General features: G+C 34.1%; 1 protein-coding gene across 1 annotated transcript in view; it reads right to left on the minus strand.

Annotated features, from left to right (window-relative positions):
* Positions 1–3236: 3236 nt before the first annotated feature.
* The window catches only part of LOC138703146 (uncharacterized), a 160809-nt gene continuing 139864 nt past the window's right edge, over positions 3237–24181 (minus strand). Inside the window, exon 3 of the mRNA XM_069830788.1 lies at positions 3237–4216. Within this exon, the coding sequence (XP_069686889.1) occupies positions 4072–4216 (145 nt within the window). The 3' untranslated portion in view covers positions 3237–4071. The remainder of the gene's footprint in view (positions 4217–24181) is intronic.

Here is a 24181-nt window from a genome sequence, read left to right on the forward strand (position 1 = left end):
AACAAGATTCAACTTTTGATACACCGCGTGTTCTATATTCCATCAACAACAGAAGTCTAGTCTAAACCCCTCTTGAGCAGTACTAAATTATTTCGATTACAAACACGCTAAATAAATCCGTAAATTACGCCGGATGTTTGAATTGTAATCTCTGTCTCTCTCTCTCTCTCTCTCTTGATAATATCTTACATTACAATTGAAAATACCAAGCGCTTTTAACCTATTGTGTATTAAATATGACATTGTTAGGAACCTAAAATAAATATCCTTGAAAACACAGATAATACTTATTTCTGTAATAATTAGTAAAATATTAACAATTCTAATAATAATTTTTATCGCAAGGTACCGTTTTACAGAGGATTACATATTGCAAATATTTTTATTTAGTGATTCATAAAACTTTGTCGTAAGTCATAATAAAACGTCGAACCGTTTATAAAATACCTTGAAGCATTTTCAGACTGCATGCTAAAGATAAGTACTAATTGAGGCAGACAGCCATATAAAATAGCAATACAATTACAGATATGTAATGTGTGTCAGATTTATCTTTGGTAATACCTGTCTGTATACAGTTGTTTCGGATCTTCGTTTGATATATGCACGTCATAAAATATACTCTCTCTGTATGTTAATATCTATTTTATTACAAAATAACTATGATAAAACTTATCATTTTACAGTTAGCTACATATGAAGGTCAAGGTAGAGGACAGAAAGAGTATATTCCGTCGATGCTGCTGCCATCTATAGGCAAATTACTTGAAAAAGGCGTCAAATTAGATGACTTCAAAATATCAGGCATACAAGTTACGAAAAGGAGGACGTTTCTTGATTTTTTTAAAACCCGTCCGGACTCCGGACAAAGGCCTAGAAAGGTGGACATGTCCGGACAAAAGAGGACGTCTGGTCACCCTATGTTTAGAGTGGTGATTGTTTTTACAATATGAGTTTATGTACTACCCGCCATTGAAGCAAGTTTTTTATTGAGAGCGATTCATGGACGTCAATCGTGCCTAAAAGTATTGAGGTTGAAGTCATACTTTCCCCTTCGATTGAGTTTGGCATGCCTGTTTTAGGACGCCAGATGTTCCTTTCACCTTCAGTTCTATTCTTATTCTTTAAAAATTATTCATTGCATGTGCGACAATAATTTATTCTTCTGCCTGATAATTTTTTGTTTGAGAATTCCCTTATATTTAATCCTGTACAAATTGTCTCATTTCTAATTTAGTCCTGTTTCGTGAATCTGTTGACAGTCTGATGACATGTCATTTCTGCTACTAGTAAGTTACGTGCTTAGGGCAGTGGTCAGCATTTCTTGACTCGAGAGTCAATTCCTTAATACCCAAGCAGGGCGGAGGAGTAAGGCATGATCTCCCTCCCCTTAGCCATCACTTGTTCATTCAACGTATCCTCCTCCTACCTTACCCTTTGCTGTGTATTACGGGCTGCATTTAATGACAATATTTGCTGACCACTGACTTAGAGATTATTTATTTTCGTTTTACTGAATTAGATCACTACATAGTACCGTATTTACTTTCACAAAGATATTTCTTCACACATCGTGTTGGTAATGTTGCTCAAATAAGGAACACCGTGAACTTTTAAACGTTTACTCTCTCAATTAAATTCTTAGATGAACAATCTTACATACCATCGTGGTATTTTCGTGTTTTGTTGGTGAAGGTGAAGCGGTCTTATAATTTATATGCTTTGCTATTAACATCACGTATCTGCCATCTGTTGTTAAGAAAACGCTAATGATTTATGTATGACTCGTCCAGAACAAGATGCGATTACATTAAGATCACTCCAACTTTGCTTGCAAATGCGAATACAGTGCAGGTGATACGTCATTGCTCTTCTTGAAAATTATGAAGAAGGAATGTCATGCAGATGTACTTTCAGTGACTAAATTGGTAGAGTTTGTTTCGTAAGCGTTGATAGTAATGGATAGGCTTCGTATTCCAGCTACCTAAAGACTGAAGTTAAAGACACATCGGGTATTTAGTACGCCGGACACAGGTGATGCAACGGAAAAGGATATAAACAAACAGGTCGTCGCTGCGTGTTCGTGGAGTACAGTCACCTCCCGACATTCTGAAGTTATATTAGTAAACACATGCTTGAGCCGTGATGTTTATTTTCGTCTTGATCTTTGCAGTGAATAATAACGTGCATTCGTAAGTTACGGAACATGAACATATGCGGATGTCACTTGAAATGATTTTAAATATATTGCAAGAAATTCTTTCAATAGAACATGACGTTATTGGTGCATGGTGTAGTACAAGATATTCCTATTGTCTGATATTTTTTCGTGTTTCATTAGGATATTGCATATGTCGCTCATCACTGAAAACCCACTAATTTTGTATCTACTTTTCTAGAGATTCCCTAAAATGTAGATTATTTAATTTATTAATTAGGATGTTGGCGCTGAACATCATGATAGGTTACACAAATCCATGCTAAACGTCGAGTTAATATCTTTATAATTTTCATATTTTGATTGTACTGGTTTTTTAGATTATATTTAACACACTTTCTGTGCCTTTTGGTATTGCAGTGTCTTATAGTGCATTGTTTTTGTCGCTTTTACGTTTGTTTTATACAATTTATATGTAACTTTGTCTATATTGACAGTAAAAATATTACTTCAATATCCTCAACTATGCCCTACAATATTACATGCTTGCGCGTCTTACCTACAGCTTTTTACCTCTGCAATGAACTTTCAATCAGCCACAAAGATGCAGTTATTTAAATAATACGACTAGTAAGAGCAGTGATCGATAAGACTACTCACTATGACTGCGTCCCGGTTTTGACTTTCTAGAGGAAGAGGGCAGAGATGCGTAACTATTTTGTATCCGTCTCGCAAGTACGGATTACCGACGGAAGGAATGCGAATCAAACACTGCGATAAGGAAGAGCGGGCGACAGGAAAGGTCACGAGATAACTTGAATGATATTCAACAGTACAGTCAGAAGAGAAATGACATCGATAGAATCAGTCTTGCGTTGTGATAGTGACATTACGACTTTAGTTTGTTCCATTGCATGTGAATACGTGTCTTCTATCGCACGGTATTATTATTTCATTCGCAAACATATGTTGCGCGTTTAATTAGCTTCGAATTTTTTTCTTGCTACTTTCTTTATTTTCATAGCGATTCCCTCTTTTGTTCATCTTCTTGGAAGAGACAGTACTTCCATCGGCTCGCACCTCTCCTCCCTCGGCGTGCCTATGTACACACGTCAAAACAGACAGCAACGCCACCATTGCTTTTCGGTAATTGTTTCTTGCGCGAGCTAGACCTGTACCTGCGCTGTGACGTCACATACACTTCGAATCAGGCAATCTCATTCCATTTTATAGGTAGCTGGAATACGGACCCTAGTAATGGAGATAAAGTTTATGTGTACAAGAAGAATGAACATAAATTAGACATGTGAGAAAGATATCCAATAATTAGAATGGCACGAAAAATGAGAATTAAGAAAATATCAATTTGTATATTATTAACCTTTCTTATATATCATATCAAAAAAACAAACATTTTGTTATTTCCAGAACTTATTCACTCGGAAATTGAAGAAACTCACTTTTATACTACTTGTATACTTTAGTTATGAATTTCGCTGTCATATGAATGTGACAGATTATATAAAATTTCTAAAATCTCTCAGTTTTTAGTTTATTAATGGACCTGGAAAACGTAAAACCTTTTCCCCTTTCTTTCAAAAGTCTTTCCTTATCAGTAAACGACTTAAATACTATATAACTTTTTAAACTTATACTTTTTTTACTACTTTCACTTGATAATCCCATTGTTAAGCATCTTGAAAATTGTAGATGTTAAATTATCCCCAAGTCTTCATTGTGTACTTAAAGCTAGGACATCTTCCATAACACGCTTGTGTATATGGCATGCTATTTCCTCATGAAACAAGCTTGTTGTCTTGTAAGGAGAGGCTACAGTCTGCGTTGTGTCCCTTTCCACCGGTCTCCTGTTCAGGAAGTGAAGTCTGGATCTGTTCTCTGCAGTGTTGGTCTGTCTACCTCGGGCCTGGTCCGTGTGTAGGTGTGTCAACTCTACTGGGGTCCACCGCACCTGGACACGTGAACTCCGAGCAGTCATGCCGCTTGACAGCCTCCATGACGTCACTCAGGTGAAATGATACTGCTTCGTTGGGTTGGATTCTGGAACACAATAACATTACATAAGGTTTGATAAGTAGAGCCCGGATGTTCGGCAAAATGCCTTTTTTTACTGGATGGGAGTAAATCATCATTTTCATAGATACAAATGTGATTTGGGGTAAATCAAAGTGTTTTTAGTAGGTTATTTTACGACGCTTTATCAACATCTTAGGTTATTTAGCGTCTGAATGAGATGAAGGTGATAATGTCGGTGAAATGAGTCCGAGGTCCAGTACCGAAAGTTACCCAGCATTTGCTCATATTGGGTTGAGGAAAAACGCCGGAAAAAACCTCAACCAGGTAACTTGCCGCGACCGGGAATCGAACCTGGGCCACCTGGTTTCGCGGCCAGACGCGCTAACTGTTACTCTACAGGTGTGGACTTCATGAATAAATGCGCAGTAGGCTCTATCCTGACACATTTTCAAAATTGTTATATATTGACGAATTTTTCAACAGTAATCTCACTAGAGCTTTTGATTTATCTAAAGAAAATCAAAACTCGAGTGGGATTTAATTGACTATTACACGATTAGAAGAAAGTATATAAAGATTAGAAGTAACGAAGTATTCCAATACAATAAAATATTAATTGACTTACGAAAATACAGAACTGTCTTCAAATTTGTACCATCTCAAAATTATAAATATTACGCTAATAGATGGCAGTAGTGTGTTGTGAATAGCTGTTTTCTTATCAGTTGTGCCAACTATGGAATCTTCATTGAACTCTGGACGGTTACTGGTCAAGAAGGCTTTGTTGGTTCAGTTTCATTTTTATTAAAACAGTTGCATTCCACTTCAATTATCCCGATCCCAGTAATCAACGTCACTTGACAGATGATTTTCAATAAATCTTAGTATTAAAACAATCTCTGATACGTGACTATTTATAATATCATATAGCAGAAGCTATAACATAACCTAAATAATATAAACAAGTGTTAGAAAAGTTTTAATTAGGGATGCTGAAATAAACAAGAAACATTTTAATTAACGATGATGAAATAAAAAATAAACATGAATAATTTTAAAAGAAACAATTATTGAAAGTAGGTATAATTTTCAAATTTGAATGTTTTAGTGGCTGGTGGTTCAGTTGATGTTATTTTGGACGTGTGCGTAAAAGAAGTGAACTCGGTGATGTACATGGTGTATCCCTCAACTTATTCAGGATTTCCGAATGGTGCTCTTTATTTATTTGTAAATAGGGTTTCAGGGAAGATGCATAGCTATGACCAGTGATCTTTATTAATTCTTGTTCTTGAATGCCAATGTGAGTCATATTTGAAAGTGCTGTGTATCGACTGGAGTGGTTTGTAATTTTCTGTTTTCTTTGACGTCCAGACCAGTGCAGTTTGAAATGTTGGCAAACAAAGAAACAAATGCTAGGGTAGTGATAAAAATAAACAAATGCTAGGGACGCGATAAAATTAAACAAATGCTAGGGACGCGATAAAATTGTGCGATAAGCAGCCATGATTGTTTGAAAGACGTCCTTTCGTACCGTTTTATTGGTCAAAAGTAGTGTGACGTAGTAAAAGTGTAATAGTCAAAATAAAACTAAACTATTTGAAATCTCTTTTGTTTTTACACACATTCACAGATATACAGACATCCAGGATTGCCCTTATTCGTAAAACTATCCTCATAATGGACGATATGAAAGAATCTGTCATGCATGGTTTTCGCCTAGTTTTGTTGGGATTCATTTGTTATTCTCTGAATGCGAACAGAATGCTGCCAATTGCAATGCCATACTTAGGAAGACTGTATGACAATGGTGCTTTTTCGATGAAAAGAATGGTAGATGTATTTGTGCCAAAATATACAAACTTGAGACTTTTACAGCATCGGAATAACTTAATTATCTACATTTATTTTGTGTATTTCTATGTCATAATATATTGACAATTTAAATCTGTTCAGATATGAAGCCTTTACAGTACTACTTGCCAGAATATGCTCCTACCACATACCAGGATATGTAGTATGTTACAGCGCCGAGTGGCAAGCCCAGAGACTTCCTAAAAAATTAAGATTGACTGTAGAAATCATTGAATTACTTTGTTAAGATTTACCTTAACACTTTTTTCACGTACACATTCTTTTTGGACTCGTCAGGGTTTGAATTGGAGTCTTTGATGCAGGAAGTTGATGTCCTAGCAGTTCGGTTAAATTGCGTTTCTACAGTTAAGAGTATAATGCGAAAATGAAATTCCTGTATTGCGTTGTCTTGTAAGTAAGATCATATGACAGACAATACGCTATAGCTGTAGCACATGCAAACAGGTTGTTTTCACTCTTGACTCCAACCATAGCAAACACAAAGGTGACAGTTGTTAGACTTTTTGTGCGAGTGAAAATCAACAGTGCACGAAGCTGCTGCGTAAGTTTTCATAATCGCATCTGAGGCTGGTGAGTTTCTAATTGACACACAGAAATGGAAAGTGATTTAGAGAAGACTACGTAGTTCCTGCTGTGTTTTGTTTAAGATGATGAAACATAGAGTAATGTAAATACTCTGTGAATTCGTAGCCTATAATGTGCTTGAAATTTTAACTTAAAAAAAAAAACGCTGCCATGTAGGTATTACAATGGAAGTGATTTCCAATACATACTATAATCACAGTCTAATATATACAGTCACGAAGCTCAATATGTAATAAATATGCATCCATAGATAGTTGCCAACCACTAGGATCGCTACTATCGCCTCATTACAGACAATGCGAAATAATACTGCACAATCTATTGTTCCTAGCAACCTCATCAACTCAAGCTTCGTGACTGTATATACTAGACAGTTCTATAATTATTTTTTTTATGAAATGCATGAGAAATGGTATTTGCCCTCATTTATTAATTTATAGAGTGGAATAGAAAAAACTTATGGAGATTCTGGAGAAAATCAGCATGGATTGGAAAGAGAGAAGGTTGTTCAGTAATCTTTATATGAAACGAGTCAAAGTCAGGAAAGTAGAACAAATGCCGAAGAAGTGAAATAGGGAGAGGAGTACGACAAGTTTCTCCTTTATCTCCTGCCCTATTCAACATCTATTTGGAAGATTTTTTAGTGAGTTATTTAACGACGCTGTATCAACTACTAGGTTATTTAGCGTCGATGAGATTGGTGATAGCGTGATGGTATTTGGCGAGATGAGGCCGAGGATTCGCCATAGACTATCTGGCATTCACCTTACGGTTGGGGAAAACAACCCAACAAGGTAATCAGCCCGAGCGGGGATCGAACCCGCGCCCGAGCGCAACTTCAGACCGGTAGGCAAGCACCTTAACCGACTGAGCCACATCGGCGACTTGGAAGATTTAATGAACTGTTTTCAAAAGATGGGAGGAGTGATAGTAGGAGGAAGAAAATAAAATGTATAAAATTTGCTGATGATATGGCTTTGTTAGCAGAAGAGGAGATGATACTAAGGGATATGCTACTGGAGCTAAATGACAGCTGTGAGCAGTATGGGATGAAGATAATGCAAACAAGACGAAGACCATGATCATTGGAAGAAAAATAAAGAAGGTAAACTTGCTAATTCTAAATGAGGCAGTAGAGCAAGTGCACAGCTTCAAATACTTGGAGTGTACTATAAGCAGTAACATGTGCTGCTGCCAGGAAGTCAAAAGGAGGATAGCAATGGTAAAGGAAGCTTTTAATAGAAAAAGGAGCATCTTCTGCGGACCTCTGGAAAAAGAACTAAGGAAGAGACTAGTGAAGTACTTTAAGTGTTGCATTAATTTTGTAAAATTAACGATGTGTAAATAAATTGCATTGCTCACACCATATTAGGTAGCCTTTAAAGGGATTTCAGAGCAGCATGCTACATGTGTGAGAATTGATACTGCTGTACCCTGGCGTATTAGTAGAGAAAGTAGATTTTCGCAATCACATTAAATGTGAAATGTGTCCAAATTGTGTCAAAATAATTAATTTTATGTTTTAAAGCGGGTTAAGTATATCATTGTAGTTTTTAAATTCGCAATAAAATGTGAAGTTGAGTACAAAATGCGAAATATATGTTTTCTGCGAAATAAGAGAGAAATTTACATTTCATGAGACATTTTTTTTAATTAAAAAACAGAATCTATGTAAAGACGCCGCCACACACATATATTATTACGCCTTTTTAAAATAGTTTGGCCACACATCTTTGTTATTTGTACTATGAACTCTTAGTTTTCACCTAATTTGTCTGATGCTGGTGGTAGAATATTGGTTGCCTATACGATCTCTTCAGGCCCAATGTTCACTCAAACAAATTGTAGTCTATGTGGTAGCGAGTGATTATGATTGAGTAGTAATATGGGTCGGGATAAAGTCACCATTAAGCAACGAGCGGGTTATTGTAAAAATGAGCATTTTTATGTTGGTCATTCTATTAATTTGATTTGCAAATTTTGTAACAAAAGGTTGGCTTGGAAAAAAAAGAACATATAAAAAATAATTAGCACACACGAGCGAAAGTAAACATCAATTTAAAACCACAGAAAACTAACGTAGGTTTAAGTGGCAGACTACTTTCTCAGATATCGAAAACAAAGCAAAGAATATATGTAGAGATTATGGAAAGCAAAGAAAATATCTTATGTTAAAAAAATGAGTTTGTCGAAGACGCGACCTTTCTGTACAGTTCTATGTCTTGGACATGTTTCTTTGTTCATAATTTTATTTCACTGTAATTTTATATGTACTTTTTCTTAGTTATTATTTTCTAAATCTTTAACTGGAAAATCTACAAAATGCACCTGTTAACACATTGATGATACTAAATTCTTATTATGAACTTTCCATAAAAATGGTCCATCCCAAAATGCTAAATCCTAAAATTAAAAGTACTATAAATGCTAAATTTGTAGTTTTAAGCACAGTCTAGTATATACAGTCCCGAAGCTTGAGTTTATGAGGGTACTAGGAACAATAGACTGTGCAGGTACTATTTTGCACTATCTGTAATGAGGCGATAGTAGCGATCATAGTGGTTAGCAACTATCTATGGATGCATATTTACTACGTATTAAGCTTCGTGACTGTATATACTAGACTGTGTTTTAAGTTGCTAAATAGATAGATAGATAGATAGATAGATAGATAGATAGATAGATAGATAGATAGATAGATAGATAGATAGATAGATAGATAGATAGATAGATAGATAGATAGATAGACAGATAGACAGATAGACAGACAGACAGATAGATAATAAAATAAATACAAAATAAATAAATAAATAAATAATAAAATAAATAAATAATCTCTATGTACGAATATTAGCAAGAAACGTATGCTACTACTTGATCTCTTGTGACGTAAGGAAGGGAATGGTCTGCATAAAAGTACAAAAAATAATTGCATAGAATAAGGGTCACTGTCCGCCAATGGAAATCGTCTACAAGAGCGTCAGGATGTGAGAAGGTGGCGCTTACCAATATCAGGATTGGCTATTTATGTCTGGCACAGCACTATAGTCCAAGCGGCGATGTATTTGGTGGCAGAAAAGGGAATGGTGTGCACAAGTGTATAAAAAATTCCATACAAACCAGGACTACTGTTCGCTTATCAAGTTCAGGATTGGTTACTTGTCTGGCACAGTACTCTCTTCTGGCTGGTCATCCTTCACCGGGGTGTCCACACCTGTGGAGTAACGGTCAACGCGTCTGGCCGCGAAACCAGGTGGCCCGGGTTCGAATCCCGGTCGGGGCAAGTTACCTGGTTGAGGTTTTTTCCGGGGTTTTCCCTCAACCCAATACGAGCAAACGCTGGGTAACTTTCGGTGATGGACCCCGGACTCATTTCACCGGCATTATCACCTTCATATCATTCAGACGCTAAATAACCTAGATGTTGATACAGCGTCGTAAAATAACCCAATAAAATAAAAATAAAAAATAAATTCACCGGGGTGTCGTCGGCGATGTATTTGGTGACAGAAAAGGGAATGGTCTGCATAAGAGTATAAAAAATTGCGTAAAAACTAGGACTATTGTTCGCTTATCAAGTTCAGGATTGGCTACTTGTCTGTCACTGTACTCTCTTTTGACTGGTCATCCTTCACCGGGGTGTCGTCTGTGATGAATTTGGTGACATAAGGGAATGGTTTGCATAAGAGTATAAAAAAATTGCATAAAAACTAGGACTACTTTTCGCTTATCAAGTTCAGATTGGCTACTTGTCTGACACAGTACTCTCTTCTGATTGGTCATCCTTCACCGGGGTGTCGTCTGCAATGTATTTGGTGACAGGAAAGGGAATGATCTGCATGTCCATAAGCCAATTAATATGCTAGAATCACACCATGTGACAACCATGGAAGAAGAAATTCTGAATTTAGGAGCTAATGATGATTTAAATCTGTAGGTAAATAAAAAAATAAAAATTATTTGTGTTTATGTGCACGTTTTGTAGTTTTAATAAATATTTACATTAATTTTACAGTCTGTTAACTTGTGATTTTATTGCAATGAAGTTGAAGATGTATAATCTATTGGCTCGTGGTGTCAATAATTGTAATGTGAACTTCATGTAACGTTGTATTTCATAAGGTAGCTTACAGTGGTACAATACATATGCCCCATCCACTGTTTCGGCTTTCAGTGAAATTTTATTTAAAATATTAATATTTATGTATGGTACTTATATAACTTGCTTGCCATTTATTATCATGCCACCTTTCTGAACGTTCTTCCTTTTTCTGTATTGTTAACAGAGAAACAACATCTCGCTTAAGGAAAAAAAAAGTGGGATCCTTCTAGTTGGAAGAAAAATATGGCATGTTTAGAATTTATGAACAGAAACAGAGAAGTAGAATTCATTGAACAGAAATTTTCAGAGTCACGTCACAGCTTAGTGCAGGAGATAGATGCTGTGCACAGTGTCATAGAAATAAAACTGCGATTCACAGAAATATTTAGACCTGTTTCACTATTACGAAATCTACAATAAATCAAAACCAAGAATGTTCATTTAATGATACATGAAATGAAGTGTCAAGACTTCAACTGTCAACATTCAACAGTTAACATGCAATTTTCCAACGTCCCCTATGCATCAGCAGTGTCACACAATCATGAAAAGATCTTGCAAAGTATATCTGTGGCAGTTCGAATAAAAGAGGCTGTAAAAGTATCAGAAGAAAAGAAAACAGATCTAAAATCAATGTTACAATACATGCCTGTAATTATGTCGATTATTATAAGAAACCTATTTTGAATCATGATTTGTAAAAGAGAGAAAAAATAAATTGGATATACACTCTGTATGAATGTTACAAATTTATATTTCTTTTCATTTTTGGGTTCTTTCTCCAACCCAAATTATGCTTCCGAATTACTATGTTGCAATATTTATTCGTTTTTATTGATTGATTACAAGTTTTTTTACAAAATACACCTTAGTTGTATTATTGTTATTATTATTATTATTATTATTATTATTATTATTATTATTATTATTATTATTATTATTATTATCATCATCATCATCATCATCATCATCATTAAGGACACAAACTGAAATCACGAAATTATTAATTAAAGACATATTAACTAAAATACTGAAATTATTAATTAAAGACATAAACTAAAATCCTGGAATTATTCACTAAAGATTTACAAAGTGAAATTCCGCAATTATTCATTAAAGACATAGAAACTGAAATGCCTGAATAATTAATTAAAGACACATTAACTTAAATCCTGAAATGATATTAATTATAAGAGAACATAGATACACGAACATAATTATACTATAGCTAAGACTATTATGATCAAATGGATATTCTCATGACAAATTAGAGGTAATGTAAATACCACTAACAACACAATATTGTAACAATAATAATTCACAGAGTGATTTTATCATACTTAACAATTTCACGTAATGCTTTAATTTAGAACAATATTATCTAAAAAACATATCAAACTGTCTTATACAAAATAAATTGTAATTCAATTTTTAAATTAAATTAAACAATTGCGTAAGGGACAAACTAGAAATTAGCAACAAAACTAAAGGATGCGAAAGACTGTCTACAGCTCTACACGAAGTAAAATATTTCTTCCAACGATTTAGATTCTGGAAAAGTCCCCATAACACTTATAGTGTTCCCTCGTTGAATGGCAATACTAATTCTGTGGCGGAGGAAAGCCGTAGAGCAAGAGTCACCGTTAAGTGCTGATAAATACTTGTCGATATCAGAAGTTAACAACTTCGCCTCGGAACACCATGGGCCCGTAGATTCTACGGCGAAAACGACAAAATTATATCGATCCAGAAGATCGAGATACTTATTGCGTTTAATTGCAACAGCAGATGCAGCGGCTGACCCAGCGAGTTTGAAAGTTTTGGGCAAATAAGAAGAAGCGAAGGTGTTATAACAAGTGGCATCCCATAAAAGTGGTTTGCCTTTGGACCATGGTGTTAAAGTTAAGCCATCTGGACGTTTGCCATCAGAACGATTTATGCCATTGGGTTCTAGAATGGTAGGAAAACCAGCGGAAATTAGGGCCCTTTTAATGATGTCGTTAATCATGACGTGTCTGGAAAATCGTCCAGAATTTTTTAGGCAACTTAATCCATGGAGGCCAGAAGAATCGACATCTGCACCACAAATACATTTGTGTGGAAAACAGATTTTAATGCCAAGCCTTAAGGCAATAGCAATCTTAAAGGACGTATTATCCAGTAAGGTGCCTATGTTGTAAGAAGGTAAGGCTTGAAGCCAGCATTCTGATCCTTTTTCTCATAAAGCAAGAAAACGGGCTCTTCAAAATCTGAGGAGGAAGACGCAAAAAGACTGTCAAAAATTTTGGAAGCGAGAACAAGATCCCAGCATTTTTGAAGATTATTAATTAAATTGTGACAATGTATTCATATTACTGTTCCTTTATATAATTTAAATGTTAGTTCACTTGTGCAACTGTCTAAGCGCGTTGTCTGATCGGCAAATGTTCAATTAACCCTTAAATTGGCAAAACTTCATTTCTCACACTAGTTTATTAAACCGTGTCGGACTGTAAAGAAAACAACTATCGCAATGTCCATATATTTTTTATATGTTGTACAATAATATAGTATTGTGAAATTTCAATTTTCCTACCAATATTTTTCTATTAAATTATTTTATTTAATTTCTTCCTGTAACCACTACAGGTTGCCGTCGACAAAGAGTACCATGATACAATAGAGTAAATGCCTTGAGGCTTAGTGATAAATTGTTGTTAGAGTGAAAAATAAACAATTTGAATTATATTGAAACACATTATATTAAACGAAGTAACGTCAAGGAGATGCGAATTAGTCATGGTCCATATGTATGATGCCTGAAAATAGCTATTGAGCCTTTGAGTGCTGCAATTGTTAGATCTCTTAAAATACTTTTATGCAGGCCAAAAGATTTACAGAAGTCGACTAGGAACCGGGGTATGGTCCCACGGGCTCCTTTCATTAGTCCCGTAATGACGATGGATTCCAGATGGTATTTGTTCTTATAAAAACTGATGGAAGATTCATATATATTCCTTTTTTCCTCGTGTACTTCTTCTGACTGGTGTTCGTGCGATTCGAATCTCACAGTAGGGTCTATGATGTAACCTTCAAGAGAGGGAGGTTTAAATGCAATTATGTCGATTCTTCGATTACTGCCCTCACTGGATATGCCATGTACTTCTTCATATACTGAATAACCTTTGTTCCTTAAGGCAGCTGCTATTATAGATCTTACTGTATGATGCCGCGTATTTCGTAGAAGTTCACCGTGTGGACAGGCCCCCAGGACATGGGCAAGGGTTTCAACCTCCCTGTCGCAACGCGACAGAGGTTACTGCCCGAAGACTTGCCAGGTACACTACGCACAGCTGACACTTTCGCATTCATCTTGATTGCTTCCCTCTACTCACTACAGGAAAGACCCTTGTGATTCCGGATCCACTTATTGGCTGGGGTATATTGTTGGTATAGGAGCACGCCTTTGCCTTTATGTTTTTTCTGGCTCCAGTTCTCAAACGCTTTTTCTCTTAATACTTGCCGTACCTTTCGCGTATCTACAGTGCCGTACTTGTCCAAAATATTTGCTGATTCGGTGATATTGAGTGCTGTGAGACTGGATGTAATTTCTTGGGATAATTTCCTTGTAGCATGTAGAAAGGAATTATTGGATTTAAGCAATATCTTACATGCGTTTATATTTTGTAAGTATAATTCCCATGCTGAACAGAATAAACCTAATAGCATACAGCTTATTAACCTGGTTGTTTCCTATAGGATACTTTGCGAATTTAAGGGTTAAAGAGACAAACTAAATTCTCGGAATTATCTACTATACATTTACAAAGTGAAATTTCGGAATTACTCATTAAGGACACAAACTGAAATCACGAAATTATTAAATTAAAGATATATTAACTGAAATACCGAGATTATTAGACCCAATTAAAGACACATTAACTGAAATACCTAAATTATTAGTTAAAGACATATTAACTGAAATACCGAAATTATTAATTAAAGACATTAACTGAAATACCGAAATAATTAATTAAAGACATTAACTGAAATACCGTAATTATTAATTAAAGACATTAACTGAAATACCGAAATTATTAATTAAAGACATATTAACTAAAATAGCGAAATTTTTAATTAAAGACATATTAACTAAAATAGCGAAATTATTAATTAAAGACACATTAACTGAAATACCGAAATAATTAATTAAAGACACATTAACTGAAATACGAAAATTATTAATTAAAGACACATTAACTGAAATACAGAAATTATTTATTAAAGGCACATTAACTAAAATACCGAAATTATTTATTAAAGAAATACCGAAATTATTAACTAAAGACACACTAGCTGAAAGGCCGAAATTATTTATTAAAGACACATTAACTAAAATACCGAAATTATTTATTAAAGACACATTAACTAAAATACCGAAATTATTTATTAAAGACACATTAACTAAAATACCGAAATTATTTATTAAAGACACATTAAATAAAATGCCGAAATTATTTATTAAAGATAAATTAACTGAAATACAGAAATTATTTATTAAAGGCACATTAACTAAAATACCGAAATTATTTGTTAAAGACACATTAACTAAAATACCGAAATTATTTATTAAAGACACATTAACTAAAATACCGAAATTATTTATTAAAGATGCATTAACTGAAATACCGAAATTGTTAACTAAAGACACATTAACTGAAAGACCGAAATTATTTATTAAAGATACATTAACTAAAATATCTAAATTATTTATTAAAGATACATTAACTGAAATATCGAAATTACTTATTAAAAATACATTAACTGAAATACCGAAATTATTAACTAAAGACACATTAACTGAAAGACCGAAATTATTTATTAAAGGCACATTAACTAAAATACCGAAATTTTTTATTAAAGATACATTAACTGAAATACGGAAATTATTAATTAAAGACACATTAACTGAAATGAAGAAATTATTTATTAAAGGCACATTAACTGAAATACCGAAATTTTTAATTAAAGAGACAAACAAAATTTCCGGAAAGACACAAATTGAAATCTCGGAATTATCCACTAAAGATGTACAAAGTGAAATTTCGGAATTACTCATTAAACACACAGAAACTGAAATTCCGGAATAATTAATAAATACACATTAACTGAAATGCCGAAATAATTAATTAAAGACTCATAAACTAAAATTCCGGAATTATCCACTAAATATTTTCAAACTGAAATTTCGGAATTACTCATTAACGACACACAAACAGAAATGTCGAAATTAGTCTATTAATTAAAGAGACAAACTGAATTCCCGGAATTACGTATTAAACATAAAAACTGAAATATTATTTTCAGAATAACAATAATTGAGAATAATAATAACATAATCACTTGAATAATTGCATAGAGTATCAAATTGTTCATGAGAAGTTGTTGCTATTAATGCTTGTTTTTCTCTGTATCTTTGTCTGAGTATTACAAAATATTGTATTTATGATTATATTATTTTTGTGTCTTCTCATATCATGTTTTATACTAGTGGATTTCAAACATCGGTTCTCTTGACATCCTCATGAATTCCCTCGGCTCCCCTGTATCGAAGAAGACTTTCACAAATTAAACTTACTTTTTTTACATTAGGGTGTGTTATTTCTTTTAATGAACATTGGTTTGTATTAGTTGTGTCAGAGATATGTATGACAATGACTGTCTTTAAATGTAAATTTGGGTGAAATGACATTAATTAGAGGTCGTTAGCATACAGCTCTTTACCATGGTGTACGATTATAATCCTAGCATAACGTGGCATAATTTCTAACTGCTTATTATAAAGAAATTTCGTTACACTGATCGTTTTTTGTAACGGAATGACCTTTTATTACGCTTTGAGGAACCGCGCCGCCTAGGTAAAAAAAAACATTGCTTTAGGCTTAGGCTGTAAATCTGTAGCGCTTTGTTCTTTCCGACATTTCTTTATATGATTTACGTATCTTATCTCAGTTAATAGTGAGTAGAGACAGCGAAAAATGTGAAATTTCATATTCTAAATCCAAGATATTTCTGCTCGCGCTATGGGAACAAGGATTTTTATCAATAATTTCGAGGGAAAAATTGTTCCGGGGCCGGGTATCGAACCCGGGACCTTTGCTTAAACGTTTAAAGCATATATACATATATTCTGAAAATTGGTTCCATACCCGGCCGCGGAACAATTTTTCTCTCGAAATTATTGATGAAAATCCTTGTTCCCATAGCGCGAGTAGAAATATCTTGGATTTAGAATATGAAATTTCACAAAATTTCACAAAATTGCTCCGGGGCCGGGTATCGAACCCGGAACCTTTGGTTAAACGTTTAAAGCATATATACATATATTCTGAAAATTGGTTCCATACCCGGCCGCGGAACAATTTTTCCCTCGAAATTATTGATGAAAATCCTTGTTCCCATAGCGCGAGTAGAAATATCTTGGATTCAGAATATAAAATTTCACAAAATTTCACAAAATTGTTCCGGGGCCGAGTATCGAACCCGGAACCTTTGGTTAAACGTACCAATTTTCAGAATATAAAGTGTATATATATATATATATATATATATATATATATATATATATATATATATATGCTTTAAACGTTTAACCAAAGGTCCCAGGTTCGATACCCGGCCCCGGAACAATTCTTCCCTCAAAATTATTCAAATCAACTTTACAGGGAGTTATACCTGAAAGCAGAGCTGCACGCATTGTATACTTCACCTGGCATAATTAGGAACATAAAATCCAGACGTTTGAGATGGGCAGGACATGTAGCACGTATGGGCGAATCCAGAAATGCATATAGAGTACAGTATTAGTTGGCAGGCCGGAGGGAAAAAGACCTTTGGGGAGGCCGAGACGTAGATGGGAAGATAATATTAAAATGGATTTGAGGGTGGTAGGATATGATGGTAGAGACTGGATTAATCTTGCTCAGGATAGGGACCAATGGCGGGCTTATGTGAGGGCGGCAATGAACATACGGGTTCCTTAAAAGCCAGTAAGTAAGTAAGTAAGTAAGTAAGTAAATATACCTGAAAGCTCGATTTGCAAGAATTTTCATGATTGATGATAAGTAGAATGCAATTAACGCCAACAATTTTCGTATTTCATAATATTTTGGTAATATTTCTCATTTTTTCATAAAAATATTAATATTTGTTTCTTATTTTGCACGATTTTGTCCCCTCCCCCGCGTTAACATATCTGTAACTGTCATGGTTATCGAAAGAAAAAGAAAGGAAGGTAAAGATACGAATTCGAAATGAGGCAGCTAGAACAAGTGTACAGCTTCAAATATTTGGGGTGTACTATAAGTAGTAACATGAGCTGCTGCCAGGAAGTCTGAAGGAGGACAGCGATGGCGAAGGAAACTTTTAATAAAAAAGGAGCATCTTCTTTAGACCTTTGGAAAAAGAACTAAGGAAGAGACTAGTGAAGTGCTTTGTGTGAAGTGTGGTATTATATGAGGCGGAAACATGGCCATTACGACGAAGTGAGCCACGGCGTAGCTCTGTCGGCTAGGGCGCTTGCCTACCGATCCGGAGTTGCGCTCGGGCGCGGGTTCGATTCCCGCTTGGGCTGATTACCTGGTTGTTTTTTTCCGAGGTTTTCTCTATCATAAGGCAAACGTCAGATAATCTATGGCGAATCCTCGGCCTCATCTCGCCAAATATCATCTCACTATCACCAGTCTCATCGACGCTAAATAACCTCGTAGTTGATACAGCGTCGTTAAATAACCAAGTAAAAAAAACGACGAAGTGAAGAGAAACGACGAGAATCATTTTAAATGTGGATAAGGAGAAGAATGAAACGTGAGAAATGGACAGATAGCATAAGAAACGAAGTTGTGGCTGAAGAAAGAATATTGCTGAAACTGATCAGGAAGAGAAAAGGAATTGGTTGGATCACTGGCTAAGAAGAAACTGCCTACTGAAGGATGCACTGGAAGGAATGGTAAACGGAAGAAAAGTTTGGGGCAGAAGAAATCAGATGATAGACGACATTAAGTACGGTATAGGTCTCGAAAGCAAGGAATACCGACGGCAGGAATGTGAACGAAACAATACGATAAGGAAGAGAGGGCGATAGGAAAGGTCACGAGATAGCTTGAATGATATTCAAGAGTACATTCGGAAGAGAAACGACATCGATAGAATCAGTCTTGCATTGTGGTAGTTACATTACTGTGTTATTCAGTTCCATTGCATGTGAATACGTGTGTTGTTCCAAGTGCGTTTATTTTATTATAATATGTAGTGATGGAGCGTTCCCTCGCAGCTTATCATTATTTCATTCGTAAACATATGTTGCGCGTTTTAATTCGCTTCGGATTGTTCTCTTGCTACGCTCTTTATTTCCACAGCGATGTCTCCATCTGTTCATCTTCTTGGAAGAGCCAGCTACTTCCATTGGCCCGCACTCTCGCTCCCTCGGCGTGCCTACATACACACGTCAAAACAAACAGTAACGCCATCATTGCTTTTACGTAATCGTTCCTTTCGCGAGCTATACATGGATCGTATGCAGGGACTAAGAGGAAAATAGGTAAAAATGGAGAATGCTGGGTTTGCAGTGAAAGATCTGCCCTTGGACACAAAGTATGAATGAATAAATCCGTAAAATGGTTTTTGACATTATTACAGTTTTATACCTGTATAATTTTAGTTGAATGTACAAGACTTGTTTGTCGTAAAATGTAAAACGCTATTAGAAACACATTAGTATGGTTTCATACTGCTAGCGGTAATTTATTATGTACGTGGGCAAGATGTTGGTGGTGAATCAATGAAGTAGGTGAGGAAAAGTAGCTTGGCAGCATCATTATCTCCAGAGGCTCAAGCTATTAAGATCCCTCCCATCCATCCGTTTCCAGTCAACCACTCATTCATTCGTCCGTTCTGTGTGTAATTATCTCATTCTTTTTCCACGCCGTTTACTTTAGAAAATGTGGCACTCCGTTATACAAACAATACTTAGAAAAAAAAAAAAGTAGAACCATGTCTCAGTCTCACTGTGTAATCTATACTAATAATAAATCTGTAGCCGAAATTTTTCTGGTAATTTTCGATTTTCCAAAAATAATTGATCCTAACATATATAATTAACCACCCTGAAACCGAAAATCGCTTTTTTGACATTTTTGTTTGTATGTATGTCTGTCTGTCTGTATGTTTGTTACCTTTTCACGCGATAATGGCTGAACGGATTTCGATGAAAATTGGAATATAAATTAAGTTCGTTGTAACTTAGATTTTAGGCTATATGGCATTCAAAATACATTATTTAAAAGGGGGGTTATAAGGGGTCCTGAATTAAATAAATCGAAATATCTCGCTTATTATTGATTTTTGTGAAAAATGTTACATAACAAAAAGTTTCTTTAAAAATAATTTTCGATTAGTTTTATTCCTTGAAAAATTTTGATAGGACTGATATTTAATGAGATAAATGAGTTTTAAAATTAAAATAACTGCCATCTAAGGCCGTGTAATGAATTAAAAAACAAATGACTTCGTCTATAAGGGGCCTTGGACAGCAACAATCGAAAGCTATGAAAGATAGCCTACAGAGAATATTTCTGTGTTTGTATGAAGTAATATCGGAAGCTAAATTAACCAATTTGTATAATTAATTATTATTTCACCATTGGAAAGTGTAGTTTCTCTAGATGAACATAATGCTATAATGTTATTACAGTAACTTCTTATATAATATAATATATAATATAATATAATATAATATAATATAATATAATAAAAGTTATTTAAGTTATTTGAAAGGTTGAGAACCATAGTGGGCCAAGCGCCATTTACTGAATACGTAGAAAACAAGGGTTAAAATTAAGCTATTACCATAATTCAATGGAAACCTATAACAAGTAAAATAAAATATACACATTAAATCTAAATGATGTCAATGTTCATTAAACTATGGTTGCATGTAATAAAAATTAAGAAACAGGTTAAAGGAATTGTCATTGCACTAAATGAGTGTCTCTGGACCAAAATGATCGCATTTTAATTATTTGGATGCAATTTAAATTAAGTAACATATTAAACGATTTATCCTTCTATAAAACACGAATGTTCCCTGGATCAAATGTCCTATTTTAATTATGTAATTACTTTATATTTATTTCTAACGGGTGCAGCGGAGCGCATGGGTACGGCTAGTTTAATAATATTTTTAGATATTACATATTATAATTATCTGGTTCTCTGATCAAACCGCTAATACTAGCAGTTCGACGTGTTTGTATCAGCAGCAGTACAAGTTTTTGTGTTGCATTACATTAGAAAACCTAAGTCAATCCTTTACGTTCATTGTATGCTTCAAACTTACGTTTCTTTACAGGCTTTGACTCGTCTGATAAGATAGTTTATGAGCGTTGAGTTCAAATATTTTCGTCTGCAGAGGGAGGGGAGAATTAACTATGGGTCGTAAATCAATTGAAAAGTACCTGGGTAGAGCAATGAACTAGAAAGAACAAAGAACTCATAAATAATGTTTCTGCGAGATCGTGCGTATTTGCTTGGTTTCCGCACAAAACCAATCCGCGCAAAGTCTAAAATTCCACATTCAGTATTCCCAACCTAACACACATAACAATTTCCCTCTTCTTACCGCTTAAGTGACATATTGATTTTTACTGCTTTAGGCTTTTAACATATTATTTTTAGAAACGTTCAATATAGTAATAATTATAAATTGGAAACTTACCACTGCAATTTCATCTAAATTGCACTGTTAATCATTGTTTTTAAATATTTGCAAAAATTAAGTAAACTCTACAACTCCACTAAAGTTACTGCATTCGTGATGCAAATAACATTAAGGAAGCCGTGAAAAAATCAACAAGATTCCAGACTCATCATAGACTGGGGGGGGGGAACAGACTTATATCACGGCCTGCTGGAGTATAGTAAACACAGAAAACATTTTAAAGCAACAATGTTGAATATAGATATTTTTGTTTTGCAAATTTGCCGTCATTGAACAGAAACCAAGATGGAGATTTCATTGAAACTAATTAGGAATTCCTCTTTCAGGTATGTAATAAACGATCTTCCCACAAAATAATGTACGATACACGAGCGGTATGTTTTCTTTCAATTCTCGGAAATTAAAAAAGCTCAACTACGTTTCGCTTTTTTAAACTTTTCCTCGAACATGAAAACTTCAACATACCGCTCTTGTAACGCATATTACTATTGTTTCACATGTTTTTGCATTCATGATAGTTTTCAAACGAGAAATACTCGCGTTTTATAATCCAAACTGAAACGTATATTTTTCAGAAAAACAATAAAAAAATAAAAGAATAACACATGTCAGCTATTTCCGTTCAACTGGTGTTTTATCTTTGCGTATATTGCACTTGACATGGACAGTTTTTGGAGTCTATCAACATTTAAGATAGTAGCAAATGAATCCTTACCTCAATTTAATTAAAAATGACTAGGGCTGTTTTTGTAACAATGTCTTCGTATGTATCAATGTAAGTTATTTAGCTTCAGGCAATTTTCGAAGTTACAGAACATTTACAATTACAGTTCTGATCTTAAAAACATAAACGATTATAAAATCAAAGTCACCAATTAATTCAATCAAGCCATCAATCAATCAATCAATCATGTTTATTTGTCAAAATTACGATTACGTAATTGTAGAAAATAGTCAAAAGGAACGCAATCAGATTAAATTCAGAAAAAATTCATTAATATGATAAAAAGGATTATCCATAAGCCATTTTTAAGACAACTTTGAATCTAAATAAGCCAACTGAGTGCGCATTCTTAGGCAATCTGTTAAACACATCTAAAGAAATAACATTGAACCATTTCTTGGTCTTTGTCAATCTAACAGTAGGTGTTACAATATAATGATTATTCCTAGTAAAATACTTGTGAAGTTGGGATTGAGAAGCATGACTGTTTAAATTAATATTAGTAAGGTCTAAACAGTCATAAATATAGTGATTAATTACAGTAAGAATACTAGCATTACGAAATTAAGGTCGACAATGAGCATTAAATGATGAATTAATACACATCGGATTTATATTCAATTCAATTCAATTTATTTGGCCATTAGACATAGAGTTTTAGGTTTCGTCAGAATACATTGAAAAAAGACATATAAATACATTTACAAAACACTAATAATAGAAACAGTAAAATTTAAGTAATACAATGAAAACATGAAATAATTTTAAACTTTTAAATTGAAGAAAACTAACTAAATTGCAATTTAAACTTATTTATTAAAATACAATGTCATACAAATTTGTGTTAAAAAACTCAGCAACAGAATAAAAGGGATTATTTAATAACCAATTGTAAAATCCAGTTTTAAAACTATTGATTGTTAATTTATAATATTGACTTGGGAGCTTATTATATAATTTCATCCCCGTAATTAAAACGTTTGTATTGCTCTTGTGTAATCTACAATATGGAATATTAATTTGTTGAATATTTCTAATTTCATGATCATGTATATTGGCCACTAATGAGTAATTGTCGATATTTTGTCTAGTGTAAAGTACTAGATCATATATATACAGATTTATGATTGTTAAAATCCGTGATTGTCTGAAAAGTGGCCGACAATGTTCCAGATAATTTGATTTACATAAAATTCTAATGGCCTTCTTTTGTAAAATCAAGTCGCTTCCAATTTTGGTTCCATTTCCCCAGAAAATTAGGGCATATCGAATTATCGACTGAAAGAAAGAAAAGTAGGCACATCTTAAATAATTTTGAGAAATGCAAGTAGATAATTTCTTCAGCAAATATAAAACTCTTGATAGCTTTGTGCATATGTACTCGATGTGCTTATTCCATGTTAAACTGGAGTCTATAAAAAGTCCCAGAAATTTTGTGTAGTTGAGTTTGTTGTCCTTATTTATTAGATAGTTTAGGCTGAAAGTTAAGTTGCTGGTTTTTTCTTGATTAAGCAAGAAGCCATTAGATTCAAACCATAAAGCCATCTGTGTTAGAGTGTCGTTGTTGAGAGCATGTAATTGATTTAGAGCAGAGGAAGAACATAGGAAAGTAGTGTCATCTGCATACATAATTGTTATTGCTTTAATGAATTCTGGAAGATCATTTATTGCTATTAAAAATAATAGGGTACCAATTATTGACCCTTGAGGAACCCCATAATGTGTAGTGGTGAGACTTGACCAATTTTCACCTATAGCAACTAATTGACTTCTCCCATGAAGATAGGTTCTAAAAATATTTAGTGTGTTCCCTCGAATACTATAAAATTCTAATTTTGATAAAATTAAATTATTGATCAACACAATCGAAAGCTTTAGTGAGATCGCAGAATGTAGCATTAACTGGTGACCTATTTTCAAAATTTCTTAAAATTTCCGTTATTAAAAGCT

This window comes from Periplaneta americana, chromosome 7 (assembly GCF_040183065.1).
Source record: "Periplaneta americana isolate PAMFEO1 chromosome 7, P.americana_PAMFEO1_priV1, whole genome shotgun sequence".
Classification (NCBI taxonomy): domain Eukaryota; kingdom Metazoa; phylum Arthropoda; class Insecta; order Blattodea; family Blattidae; genus Periplaneta; species Periplaneta americana.